Raw genomic sequence first — 15,221 nt, forward strand, 5'->3', positions numbered from 1 at the left:
TGATCTACATATTGTAGACAGGAAAGGTGCTGATAATCCTGTTGCTGACAATTTGTCTAGATTGGAAAATATTGCTTATGATCCTGTTCCTGTTAATGATAGTTTTCCAAATGAACAATTGGCTGTAATAAAGGTGAGCTCGCGAGACAGTCCTTGGTATGCTGATTATGCTAACTTTATTGTTTCCAAGTACTTGCCTCCAACCTTTTCAGCTCAGCAAAGGAGGAAATTCTTTTATGATTTGAGGCATTATTTCTGGGATGACCCACACTTATATAAAGAAGGAGTGGATGGTATTATGCGAAGATGTGTTCCCGAATATGAACAACAGGAGATATTGAGTAAATGTCATGGTAGTGCTTATGGAGGACATCACGCCGGAGAAAGAACCGCGCAAAAGGTTCTACAATCAGGTTTTTATTGGCCAACTCTCTTCAAAGATGCGAGAAAGTTTATTTTATCTTGTGATGAATGCCAAAGGGTTGGTAATATCTCCAGACGCAATGAAATGCCCATGAATTATACTCTTGTTATTGAACCGTTTGATTGTTGGGGATTTGACTTCATGGGACCTTTTCCGTCTTCGAAGGTAACACTCATATACTTGTTGCTGTTGATTATGTTACTAAATGGGTGGAAGCTATACCTACAAAAAGTGCTGATGGTGAGACCTCTTTAAGAATGCTCTTAGATATTATTTTTCCTAGATTTGGAGTACCTAGATATATTATGACCGATGGAGGTTCTCACTTTATTCATGGAGGTTTTAGAAAAACTCTTGCTAGGTATGGTATTAATCATAGAATTGCTTCGCTTATCATCCTCAAACTAGTGGTCAAGTAGAATTATCAAATAGAGAGATTAAATCTATCTTGCAAAAGACCGTTAATAAAACTAGAAAGAATTGGGCTAGTAAATTGAAGGATGCACTTTGGGCTTATAGAACTGCTTATAAAAATCCCATGGGAATGTCACCTTATAAAATGGTTTATGGGAAAGCTTGTCATTTACCTTTAGAACTAGAGCACAAAGCTTATTGGGCTGTTAGAGAATTAAATAAAGATCCTAAACTTTAGGTGATAAGAGATTGTTGCAATTGAGTTCTCTAGATGAATGGAGAAGTGAAGCTTATGAAAATGCTAAACTCTTTAAAGAGAAAGTTAAAAAATGGCATGATAGGAGGATTATCAAAAGAGAATTTAATATTGGGGATAAAGTCCTATTGTATCGGTCTCGTCTCAGATTCTTTGCAGGGAAATTACTCTCGAAATGGGAAGGACCATATGTTGTCGAGGAGGTGTATCGTTCAGGAGCAATCAAAATTAGCTCTCTCCAAGGCAATGCTACGCAAGTGGTGAATGGACAAAGACTCAAGCATTATATCTCGGGTGATTCTTATAATGTTGATGTTGATATTATTCAAGTGGAAACACCGGAGGATTTCATCAAAGGGCAAATTGACAATCCGCGAACTCGACTTTGAATAGGTAACAGTACTGGTAATGAAAAGTACGCAATTTACTTTCCGAACTATATTTTTGCTGTTTTTGGAAAATATGAGAAATTACGAGTTCGAAACGGAGTGGAAAGGACGCACGAGGGCGCGCCACCATAGGCCGGCGCGGCCAAGCCTGGGCCCGCGCCGACCTATGGTTTGGCCGCCCCGTCGCCCCTTTCCGACTACGGTTCGATCTGGTACTTTCCGTATGTCGTGAAAAATTTTGCTATATAATCCCCCGGACCCCTGGAGGTCCGTATATCGTGTTTTCGACGTGTTTTGTTTCGAGCTGTTTCTGCCAGGATCTGTTTTCAGTCTAGAAGCACCATGGTTTCCAAGAACAAGGGCAAGGAGTTTCCGGATGAAGATGATCGAGATCTTGGGTGGAAAGAGGAAGACAAGGACGTCAAGAAAGAAGATGAAGAAGAGGAGGAGGAAGACTCGCACGCACACCCGCGTGCTACCATCGCAAGCATCAAGGTGGTGGACAACCCTTTTAGTGCAAACAAGAGCGCAAGAATTCGCACTGGAGGAGCAGTCCCACGTCACTACCTAGCTCCGAAAACATCTCCATCAGGCACTCATCACCCCTTCCACAATCTAATTTTCAATAATCAAATTGAAGGGACTCCCAAGGCGGCATTGCCTAGCCAGTGGGATATAGATCGCTCTAACACTGCAGGAGAGAAGGAGCCTGAGGCTGAAGAGTGGGGAAATAACTCCAGGAGCTGGGACTCGCCATCAGATAGACTCTTTAACCGCGTCGAGCACAACTCAGAGATGATTCGCAATCTCATACACAGGATTGACGAGCTTCAGGAGCTTATTGAGAAGCTTGTCAGGAATTCATCACCACCATCGCCAAAGGAGTAATTCATCATCGGTATTGGCATCCCCTTGGTTTGTTCCAAGCTTGGGGGAGTGCCGCGGTATCACATTATCACTACCTTTTACTTTTATTGTCAAGTAGTGTCATATCATGAGTAGGGAAGTTATCGTATAAGATGGGTTGTAGTTGGAAGTGTCTCTCCTTTAGTTGGTTATCTATGTATCCCTTGGTGTGAGTTATCGTTATGAAATATTAATGAGAAGTCCTATCATTTACATATTGCACATCTTATTTTAGTTTGCAATCTCTATGATTCATCTTGTTGTTAGTATTGGTATCACTTTGGGAGCATTGAATAAATCTATTTGGTTTTGGCAAACTTAGCATTGGTCAATAGCAACAACACTTTGAGGTTTAAATAGAAAAGAGAAATACGTGTAGATGTTTCATTGTCTTTCTTGTTAGCTCATAGCTCATTATTCTGAAGTTAAAATTGTTTGTGCTTATAAGGAAGATGCATGATTGTTTCTACCATATGTATATTTGTTTGTTTCCCTCGGCTCTTATGCTTGCTAATTAACCTTGCTAGCCTAAACCTTGTATCGAGAGGGAATACTTCTCATGCATCCAAACCTTAACCCAAACCTATGTCATTTGTGTCCACCATACCTACCTACTACATGGTATTTTCTGCCATTCCAAGTAAATACTTCATGTGCTACCTTTAAACAATTCAAAACTTAGTATCTCTTATTTGTGTTAATGTTTCATAGCTCATGAGGAAGTATGTGGTGTTTTATCTTTCAATCTTGTTGGGCAACTTCCACCAATGGACTAGTGGCTTCATCCGCTTATCCAATAATTTTGCAAAAAGAGCTGGCAATGGGATTCCCAGTCCCAAATTAATCAAACTAAATAGACACTCCTCCATGGTATGTGATTGATGGACGGCACCCGAAGGATTCGGTTAGCCATGGCTTGTGTAAGCAAAGGTTGGGGGGAGTGTCATCATCATAATAAAACAAAGTAAAAGGCACTCCTTCATGGTATGAGATTGTTGGCAGGCACCCGAGGATTCGGTTAGCCATGGTTTGTGAAAGAAAGGTTGGAAGGAGTGCCACACAAAATGAAAATAATATGGGAGCCGCTCTTAGGAGGTTGTCTGGCAAGGGGGTTAGAGTACCCGCTACCGATCGTTGACAACAACAAACACCTCTCAAAATGTTACTTTTATTATCTCTATATGATTTCAAAACTGAAAAAGCTCTAGCACATGATTTAATCCCTGCTTCCCTCTGCGAAGGGCCTGTCTTTTACTTTATGTTAAGTCAGTAAACCTATTTCTCTCCATCTCAAGCAAGCATTTGAGTAGTTGTGATCAAACCATTATATTGTGATTTGCTACATCATGTCTTTTATTCTTCCTTGTTTAGTACGAGTTTTATCTGAATGAATATAGCTTTGCAAGTTATCAATGATCATGAGAAGACCATTATGATTGAGTATGCAAGTTGTGCCTTATAAACTTTAACATGAGAGCGCTGCTCAATGAGATAAATATAATCTGTTAATTGTTCTCTGACCAAGAACGAAGTTTGCCAACACCAATTATGATTTCTCATGCACCTTTACTTGTGATTACCCTATACTTGTTTCAATGTGAGTTATAAGAGGTTGTCTACTATAATGTCCTGTGTGAATGAATATGATGCTTCTTGTCCGTATTTTATTTATCGACTCTTCACTCCATAAACATGTGGTCATGTCTATCGAGCTCGGTTTCGCTTGGGGACAAGCGAAGTCTAAGCTTGGGGGAGTTGATACGTCCAATTTGCATCACTATTTTATATCATAATTTGCTGTTATTCATTGATATATTTCATATTGGGACACATTACTTATGTTATTTCATCTATTTTGCATGTTTCATCATTATTGGAGGATCGAACACCGGAGCCAGGGATTACGCTGGAAAAAGCACCGTCGAACGCAATATTTCGGAAGATCAACTACGGAAGGAAATTATACCAAAAATCCTATTTTTCAAGATGACGAAGGGAGCCGGAAGGAGGAGCCAGGAGCAGCCAGGGTGGGCCCACACCCTAGGGCGGCGCGGCCTGTGCCCTGGCCGCGCCGGCCCGTGGTCCGGGGGCCCACGACCCTTTTCGCCTCCTTTTCTTCGCCAAACCCTTCGTCCGAAGACCTAAGCCACGAGGGTACCTCGCGAAGAGTTACTGACCGCCTCTGCGGGCGGAGAACACCAGAGAGAAAAGAGCTCTCCGGCGGGTAGGAATCCGCTGGGAAATTCCCCTCCGGGAGGGGGAAATCGACGCCATCGTCACCGTCATCGAGCTGGACATCATCGCCATCACCATCATCATCATCTCCACCATCATCACCGCCGTCATCACCGCTGGACACCGTCACCGCCGTAGCAATTTGGGTTTGATCTTGATTGTTTGATAGGGGAAACTCTCCGTGATCGATTTCTACTTGTTGTTGATGCTATTGAGTGAAACCATTGAACCAAGTTTATGTTCAGATTGTTATTCATCATCATATCACCTCTGATCATGTTCCATATGATGTCTCGTGAGTAGTTCGTTTAGTTCTTGAGGACATGGGTGAAGTCTAAATGTTAGTAGTGAACTATGGTTGAGTAATATTCAATGGTGTGATATTTAAGTTGTGGTGTTATTCTTCTAGTGGTGTCATGTGAACATCGACTACATGACACTTCACCATTTATGGGCCTAGGGGAATGCATCTTGTATTCGTTTGCTAATTGCGGGGTTGCCGGAGTGACAGAAACCTAAACCCCCGTTGGTATATCGATGCAGGAGGGATCGCAGGATCTCAGAGTTTAAGGCTGTGGTTAGATTTATTCTTAATTACTTTCTTGTAGTTGCGGATGCTTGCAAGGGGTATAATCACAAGTATGTATTAGTCCTAGGAAGGGCGGTACATTAGCATAGGTTCACCCACACAACACTTATCACAACAATGAAGATTATTTAGCCGTATGTAGCGAAAGCACTAGACTAAAATCCCGTGTGTCCTCGAGAACGTTTGGTCATTATAAGTAAACAAACCGGCTTGTCCTTTGTGCTAAAAAGGATTGGGCCACTCGCTGCAATTATTACTCTCGCACTTTACATACTCGTACTTTATTCAACTGTTACATCAAAACCCCCTGAATACTTGTCTGTGAGCATTTACAGTGAATCCTTCATCGAAACTGCTTGTCAACACCTTCTGCTCCTCGTTGGGATCGACATTCTTACTTATCGAAGATACTACGATACACCCCCTATACTTGTGGGTCATCAGTGTGTAAAGGTGACAGCGTGTGCACCGTGTGGATCTCTTAGGCTATATTTCATAAAATACTTGTTCACTAAATTATGATTTGAGTTGGATGTCTCTATGAAATTGTGGTGTGTTAGTACCTCCTATGAATGCTCAAAGTGACAGCGTGGGGTGTTCATTAGTACTTGGGAATACATCTTTAAGGTTTGCTTTTGCAGCCCTACGCGGTAATTAGTGTTTGTTATCCAACCGGGGAGTAGTTCAGAGTAGCATAGTGAAGTGATTATATTTATATTCCTTTATGATATCATTGTTGAGAGTGACCACTACTGAAAGTATGATCCCTAGACGGCCTTGTTTCCAAGCATCGAATCATCGTTTATTTACTATTTTACTGCATGTTTACTTGCTGCCATATTTATTTCAGATTGTTATTACCACTCATATTCATCCATATCACTTGCATTTTACTATCTCTTCGTCAAACTAGTCCACCTATACATCTAAAAAGTGTATTGGGTGTGTTGGGGACACAAGAGACTTCTTGTATCTTAATTGCAGGGTTGCTTGAGAGGGATATCTTTGATCTCTACCTCCCTGAGTTCGATAAACCTTGGGTGATCCACTTAAGGGAAACTTATTGCTGTTCTACAAACCTCTACATTTGGAGGCCCAACACTGTCTACAAAAATAGAAGCGTGCGTAGACATCAGGGAGACATACATTCACATTCACGCAACCAGATTTGAATTGAAATGAGAATTCAAAACATGAAATAAATAAAACATAAAATATAAAAACAAAAGGGAAAAGGAGAGGGTGTCGACCAAACCAAGCCAACTTCTGAACCTCGCAATCTTGAATAGTCTATGGATAATATTGAATGCTTTTAGACCACTTGCTAGCCAAAAGATTTGAATTCTTACACAAGCATAGACTTGTTTCCCAGCTTAACTCAAATCCAATGTATATCATACCTACCTACATAGCACTTGCCATTCAAAGTATAATGTGTGTGTTTGCCTCAAACCTTTTCAGAATTTCATTTTTGTGTAATTTAAAGCTCATAAGAAAGTAAGGTTTGTAGGAAATACCACTATGCATGTTGTTGGTTTGACTGATTATGAGTAATGAGCTAGACTGTAAGCATGTTTACTGGGGAAGTCTTTCAACATTGCACTTTTGGGGTATTGCACCCTTCGTTGATCATCTTTTTTTGTTGATGACTATTTCTTGTGAAATAAGTAGAGGTTATTTAAGAAATTAAGCATGAATTATTAGAGAATAGTAATGGGCCGCTAACCGAAGCCATGCTTAATCATGGTAGAAGTTTCGGCAACGATCATCCTCAATAAGAAGACTGGAAAAAAGTTGTGAAAAAAGAGTTGTGTCAAAAAAAAGTATGAGAAAAGAAATAGAAAGAGTATGAGAAAAAGTGAGTTAGAGAGGATTCTCAATGTCTATTGTTCATGTTGTCCCGGTATGGATGGCCTATAGTTGAGATGCACATCTCCTTTGATCCTTTGTACAGGTGACATGAAGGTACCCCATTACGACACTTGGTTAAAACATGTATGTCGAAAAGTCTTGGTAACCCGGAGTTGAGTACTAAGAGGCATAGTCCTTAGCATTCAAGAAAATGAGGCAACACTTACTCATAAGAGGTCAGACTCATGACACATAGATATGTTTATACATGAGATACTTGGTACCCCATCCTTATTATTATTGTTGACTTGAATTGCATATCTCACCATGTTTTATGTTCTATACTTTTTATTTTGTTGGAGGTTTAGCACATGCATTTCCTGCTTACTTTCTTGTGTTCAAGAGTCAAAAGAAATATTTCTGAAGAGAAGACACAAGTCTTCCAACAATTCCATAGGATATTCTCAAGCATGCTTTATGATTCATAATACTTGTCATTCATGTTACTTACAATGCTATTTACTTGTATGCATGCTATGTAGAATGTAAGATTTATCACTTTATGAGTTCATGTTACTTGTTGTTATTAAATTGACTGAACCTTGTGATACTTTGCATGATTTAGAAGCTTTATATTATGAACTCCAAAGTTTATGTTAGTTTTATCACCTTTATGCTCGGGACGAGCATAGGTTAAGCTTGGGGATGTTGATGCATGTAAAATGCATATATGAACTTTGTACTTTATCATATTGCATTCCCACATATTTGCAACATATATGATGATAATACCATATTTTACATTGATTTATGGGGATTTACCAATGATCCCGTTTATTTGGTTTATAACCCTGCAGAATAGGAAAACCCTATTTCACGTATTTTTCACTTTCAGAGACCTATACGGAGTCAAATTGATCTGGGATTTTTGGAGCATCATTTTTTCACCGGGAGGAACATAATGGACTTTTGGAGCACACCTGGAGAGGCCGGAGGAGCGAACGAGGCCAGGTGGCGCGGCCCAACTTCCTGGCTGCGCCGCCCACCTCCGTTCGCACCTCGATTGTCCGATTGCCCTGATTCTTTTGCCCACCGACGTATTTTGCCCTAAAAACGACTATATATATGGCCCCGAAGAGTTCTCAGGAGGTGAGCGCCGTAGAAAGACAGAAACATTGAAACGGAGGCTGCTGCAGAGAAGATTTGAGGGGGAAACTCCGTGGGGATCAACGCCGGAGGGATCTCCACCCTCTCCAACGTCTTCATCATCATCACCATGACCAATAGGGAGTAGTCCACCTCAGGACTACGGGTTTGTGGTAGTAGCTTGATCTATTTCTCTCATGTTCTTCATAGTACTTAGTGCCATATGAGTTGCCTATCATGATAATGATCATATTTGTAATACCTATGTGGTGGATCCTTGATCTATGATATTGTTATATGAGATCTGATCGTATTATATTTGTGATATGTGTTGATAGATGCATATTATGTACCCCGTTCTTAAGTTCATGTTCTGATCTAACATCTATGCAAAAGCGTGTGTGCGGTGATGTGTGTGTTAGATGGAGTAGCAAGGTTTTAGTGATTGGATAGTGACAATATGTTCATGATCTATTATGGTTTTGCCTTTCTTTTGCTACCTCACTAGGAAAAAAGTGAATGCATGTGCTATGTTCATCATGTGATAGTAATGGTGATCTTGTTTGTTCAAGGTAGCATATTTGATATTAAAACTTCATGTCAAAGTACTTATTGCTATGCTCTGTTAATTCTTAATACAAGATTGATGAAGTTTCATTCTTGTGGAGCATAAGCGCATGTGACAGTAATGGTGATCTTGTTTGTTCAAGGTAGCATATTTGATATTCAAGCTTCATGTCAAAGTACTTATTGCTATGCTCTGTTAATTCTTAATACAAGATTGATGAAGTTTCATTCTTGTGGAGCATAAGAGAGGTGTGTTGCATAATCTCTATGTTAGGAAGTGATGCCTATATTAATTTTGATCATACATATAATATGATTTGTACCTTCATATCTCATTGATGAATTGATTTTTTTATCCACCACAACTTTACGAGATAATAGTCAAGTGAACCCATGAACCCTGGTCCACTTTTTATCATAAGAAACACCCTTATCTTGCATTTACATTTTTAACTATTAGCTGCTCTATTTTATTCTGAAAATACAAAAAAAAATTATCTTTCTTGTTTGCATCCAAAACACCAAAAACAATCAATCTCTTTATAGTGTTTACTTAGTTAATTTATCTAGTATAGTTTACTACTTGTTTTATTACTACTTGTGTTATTAACTTACACAAAACCTTGTGCTTGACAACCACACAGTGGAATTGGGAACACAAGGCATTTATTTACTTGCAGGATTGTTTGAACAAGAGAGAAGAGAATTCTTTTCTATCCAGTTCCCCATGAGTTCGATATAAACCCTCGAGTCACCCTTGTGGGGAAGATACTTCGATACAACACTCTGCACTTGGAGTCCCAATGCATCAAGATCTTTTTGGCGTTGCTAGTAGCCGTCATTAGGTGTATGAGGAGGAGGCCGTCGGAGGAAAGATGATCTTGAGGAGGGCTATCGGAGAAGAACCTGCGGGTGGGGAAAATGATGTGGGGAAAGTTAGAAGAGAGAAGAGGAAGATGAGGAAAGGGGGAAGAGGATGGAGAAGAGGAAGGAAAGAAGGTGGAGAAGGGGAGGAGGAGGGAGAATATAGAGAGGGGAAAAGGAGGATGAGAAAGTGAGAAGGTGGTTTTCAGATTAGGGTGAGGTTCTCATTTTTCGCATCGAAATCTAAAACCTTCAAAAAATCTATTTTCTTTTTGATTTTTTGAATCTAAAAAATCGATAAACAACCAATTTCGGATGTAACATTTTCCGTAGATATTTTTTCATATAATATTTTTTATCCGGCATCGTATGCGAAATCCAGAGCCGTTTTATCGAAAGTTGGCGCCTTTTTGAAATATATCGAAATTGATGTTTGTTATTTTTCCTAACAACTAGATTACATCATATATGGAAATCTAAAAGGATTTAACATTTTGATGTTCTATCATTCTTTTTTCAAAACGAAAACGACGATTCATTGGTGGGGGTGGGGGGAGGTGTGTGTCAACCAAAATCTGCCCACATTTACCGCCGCTGCACCGGGCGATAGGAATATATCGCTGGTGTGCCACCATATTGGTGCGCTGATGGTATTTGGTGGTTCTAGACTTAGGCGATACTTACCCCCGGCTGGCAAAATTGGTGGTACGCTAACGGTATTTGGACATCACCGGTGCACCAAATAAATGGTGCGCGAGCGTTATTTTATCGCTGGTGTACCACCTATTTGGTGCGCTGGTGATAATCCTGTGCATATAGCCTACTCCCTAGTGTTTTAAAAAATGGCAGCGCCATTCATTCTGGTGGAGGTGGATGTGGCGGCGACATTCACGAGAGCGCTAGCCAGAGCTAGAGACATGGCTTCCATTAGGAGAGGAAACATAATTTGGGAGAGGAGGCGGCGTGTGTGGAGAATGGAGATAATTATCTATTGGTGATGGTGAGACCTATTGGACGCGTGTCCTTCTATGGATCCGGTGGATGGGATCGTCCGATCCTCCGGCTTAAAGGACATCTGGATGGGGAGAAGACACCAAACGAAAGGAATAACTAAAATCATAGCCTCAAAATTTTGTCTGATATGAAGCGACACTTTTTGTCACCGCGCCAACATATATGTCTCTCGTTGGCGATGGAAAACATTGAGAAATTCAGCTACTACCTACAAAAAAACATGTCGGGGACAAAAGCTTGTTGAACCACTACAATAGTAGGCCATCGCCACATATTCAAGATATATTATGACTCGCGTCAACCATATCGGCACGACAACATTCTGATCTAGGTAGACAGTAAGATACTCGAAAGTAGAGGGACATGGTGTTTTGGCTCATAGGTGATTATAAAAAAATGCATTTTAAATTTATTTCAAAATGTCTAAAAAATTTGAAATAAAATCTTATGTGTGCATCCTGACATTCTATATTATCCCACAAAAGTTTGGCAGGAAAAACATTTTGTGTGCACTATATAAAAATACAAAAAAAATGTCTCGTGAAAAGGTATTTTAGAACACCGAAAATTGTATTTTTTTTACATTGACCACAAAAATTACAGTAACATTTTTACGTGAAACGTTATGTGTGATCATAGAATGTTTGGTTGTACACTCCAATATTTTTTTCGGAATTTCTGAACATTTTCAAATATGAGTTTGAATAGTGGGTGCATCTACACCTATGAGCCAAAGTAGTGTTTTGGCTCGTAGGTCTAGATGCACCTATTATTAAAAAAATGCATTTTAAATTTAGCAAGGCAAAAGTGTTATTCTTTTTTAGTCAAGTACGATTTTACTATACCCAGCCTCTATATATCCAGATGCACGATTTTACTATAACCAGCCTCTATATATGCAGATGCAAACAACTGTCTCAAGATACATTGCATACTAAAGAAAACAAATTATATTATCACCAATGAAAGACCATGCAATCAAAAAAGATAATGTTTTCAATGCTGATGCCTAGGGATCCAGGATAACACAAACTAAGTACCAGTGTTTGAGACAACAAAACAAAGTTAAGGACAAGAAACGGGAATCCACATACAGGAGGCTGGAGGCAACATGTACCACATAAGGCTTCATACAAAAAAAAAGTCGCACTACGGACAACCCGAGCAAAGCATCAACGGTTGATTGAAACAAATGTTTACCATGTGTAAAGTGCAAACTCAAGACCATAAGTTGTAGATATGACTTCCATGCTCCCGATTTCGTTCACACAAGCCCATCGATCCTGATCGAGAATCTGCCATGTAATTACCCTAGTAGTAGACTATAACAACGTATACGTACCATTCAAATGCATGCGCAAGAAAAGAGCTTTAGTTAGCGGCTAGGTGTTGTTGGGTCGTCGACGGAGGAGCCTCGACGCCCATGATCCTGTAGGGCCGGGCCGGCGAAATCCGGGGCCCTGTGCGAAATTTTAAAATGGGCCCCATTTCACTAGATAAATAAAAATATTTAAGATGTACATTCAAACTGAAGAACTACCCTCAACACCCCTATATTCTGAAGATCGGACCAACGGTCTAACCAAAAAGATCTGCATCTAATGGTTTTGATGCATTTAAACTGTTTGGGTTTTAAAAACTAAGAAAATATTTTTGTAATCTCAATAGCTTATAGCACGTAAAGCTAAACCTATTATAAGAAATACCCCATGAGAGAAATGGAATATCACTATATCGAATTACAAATTTTCTGATATGTTTAATACTTTAATTAGAAAAATTATTCCAAAAATTGGCATAGTGTGGTTTATACATCCACCGTGTAAGTTTTATTCAGTACTAATAAAATGGAGAATTAAGTATTTGTATCATAGACATAAATCACAAAAAAAAGGTTGGATAAAAGAAAAGAAAAAACCAGCAGCGTCAATCAGAATAGAAGAAAAATCGAAGAAATGAATGGAAAAAGCGACCTGCTACTTAAAAGTTTGCCTGGTCATACCAGGGAACCAATTGAGCTGAGAAGCTTTCACGATTTATACTTAACATAAATGATTCTAATCTATATATGAGAGGCTAACTTAGAGATTTTGGGCCCCCAAAAATTTGGGGCCCTGTGCGGCCGCACTCCCGTGGGCCCGGGCCTGATCCTGTTCGTCGCGTGAGAAGCTAGGAAGATGCGGGACATCAATCTCTGCATAACCTCTATGTTCGGCAGCAAGCTTACTCCTCTGCGCTCGGCGAAGTTCCTGCACGCCTGCTCGAGCTCCTTGCACGAGTAGGCCTCGGCGTACTCGGCGATGGTGGTTAGCGTGGAATCGGTGATGAAGTCGTTTCCGAGGCTGATGGCGCACATCATCTTGAGCCTTTCCAGGAGGTAGTAGTCGGCGGCCTCGAGCAGCCGCAGCGTCGCCTCGTACCGCCGCCTCTTGCTGTCGGTCACGAGGGTGGCCGCCGGGAGCTCGTCGTTGTAGATGAAGTGGAGCACGCCGCGGAAGGCCTCGGCGCCGACCACGCCGCCGCCGACGTCGGCCAGGTCGGACTCCCGGGACTCGCGTCCGTGGCCGTAGAGTAGGCCCTCGAACCACGGCGACTGAGCGGCCACAACCATCCTGTGCGCCTCGAAGATCTCGCCGTCCACCTCGAACCGCACGTCGAAGGGGGCCTTGCCGCTGGCGAGGAACTTGACGGCGTTCTGCCCGTGGACTGACGCCGGCTGGTCCGGCATCATGACGAGCCCAGGGCGTGGGACCGGGACGCTCCTGCGCCGTGCCTTATGGATCGTGATGGTGCAGCGCACGGTGATGGAGTCATTGTGCACGGCGGCGAGCGCGGCCGACTCGAGCAAGTTCCGGTCGATGTAGCGGCGGATGCCCCAGCTGTTGCAGAAGGTGTCGTACTTGCATGCCCGGTCGGAGCGGCGCGTGTGGCGGACCTCGCCGTTGGCGCCGAGGAGCTGGAAGGTGAACTCGGCGCGCACGGCGCGGAACTGCGGCTTGTAGAGCGTCTGCGCGTACAAGGCTACCCAGGCGCTGTCCGCCGCGCTGTAGCCGTCCGGGTAGAAGCGGATGTACCACTTGCGGCCGTCGATGGTGAAGTACTGCGAGAGGATCGACTTGCCGACGCCCCTGCCCTTAGTGCGGCTGTAGTCGCGGATCGTGAACTCGTGGGTGGCGCTGACCTTCGGAACATCACTCACGGATCCCGTCACGGCGGTGGGATCGCCGCCGTCGGGCACGGAGGGAGCGGCGCCCATAGTACGTCGATCGGTCGGTCTAGGGTTTAACCCCGTAATCTGTTAAGAGATAAATCGTTAAGATATATAAAGAGGGTGCGTTCGGATCTGTGGCTTGTGATACGTATTCGGAGTTGACTTTTAAGATTATTTTTTCTCTTATACAGGGACGCGTGTCCTTGTCAATCACGATGCAATCTCGTTTGTGATCTCTATTCTCTACTCCGAATAGGTTTTTTTCCGATAAAGGATGTTTTATTACTTTGATAAGCAATTACATCCAGCCTCTGCATAATCAGGATGCACACGGGTGTTTCAATAGTCCAGAACGAGCAATAAATGAAAAAAGGCGAAATACATATCGAGACGATAAACTATATAACGCCTAAGACGAGTGTGGAGCTTCAATCCGTAGACTATGCTACCACCCATGTCGGGAAAAAGTATCCCTCGCCGTAGCCTCCAACCGTGTACAGACCTCCGTAAATAGGTCTCGGTTCTCCGCCCGCTGAAGAGGTAACCATGAACGGAGAATACCTGTACATCTGTAGATGACCTTGAATCAACACCATGAAGCCAATTGCCAAAGACATTTGCCACACTAGTCGGGGGATACAGGGTAGACGCTACTTGGATGACTGACCATATAGATTTCGCAAAACTGCACTGGAAGAAAAGGTGTTTGATGGTTTCGTCATGATGACAGAAAACACATCGTGGATTTCCGTGCCAATTCCGCTTGACAAGATTATCTTTAGTAAGAATAACTCCTCGACGAAGGTACCATCCAAAAATCTTGATTTTTAATGGTATCTTCATCTTCCAAATTTTCTTATTGTTATCAACTGGTAAATCAGAATGGATGATTGCATTGTATAAAGATTTAACTGAAAAAGAGCCATCTACATGGAGATTCCATCTAAATTCATCCGGTTCAGGTGATAATTGAATATCACCCAACCGTTGAACTAGAGCATTCCATGCTGTTAGCCTTTGTCCAAGTAAAACCCGTCTGAACGTCACATTCGGAGGTGAGGTAGCCATGACGGTAGCAATGGTATCACCTTTGCGACGAACAATACTATACAAAGCAGGATATTGTTCACTCAGGGAAGCATTGTCCAACCAGACATCTTCCCAGAAACGTATTTGTGCTCCATTCTTAATAGAAAAAGTACCATGACGAAAGAAAATATTTTTCGTTGCCATGAGACCAGCCCAGAAGTGAGAGTCCCCGGGTTTCCAAACCACTTGGGAGAGCGTCTTCGAGCCAATATACTTTCTCCGGAGAATAGTTTGCCAAGTCCCGTTCTCGGTAAGAAGCTTAAAAA

At 41.8% G+C, this 15,221-nt stretch overlaps 1 protein-coding gene across 1 annotated transcript; it reads right to left on the bottom strand.

The window, feature by feature from the left end:
• Positions 1–12,717: 12,717 nt before the first annotated feature.
• LOC127329590 (BTB/POZ and MATH domain-containing protein 2-like) lies at positions 12,718–13,911 on the bottom strand. Its single transcript, XM_051356085.2, has one exon. It carries the CDS (start codon positions 13,909–13,911, stop codon positions 12,718–12,720), a length of 1,194 nt encoding a protein of 397 aa, XP_051212045.1.
• Positions 13,912–15,221: the final 1,310 nt, after the last annotated feature.

This window comes from Lolium perenne, chromosome 2 (genome assembly GCF_019359855.2).
Source record: "Lolium perenne isolate Kyuss_39 chromosome 2, Kyuss_2.0, whole genome shotgun sequence".
Taxonomy (NCBI): domain Eukaryota; kingdom Viridiplantae; phylum Streptophyta; class Magnoliopsida; order Poales; family Poaceae; genus Lolium; species Lolium perenne.

Bases quoted from the DNA above. Each gene is read 5' to 3' on its own strand.
- LOC127329590 (XM_051356085.2), bottom strand. From the start codon at position 13,911: ATGGGCGCCGCTCCCTCCGTGCCCGACGGCGGCGATCCCACCGCCGTG.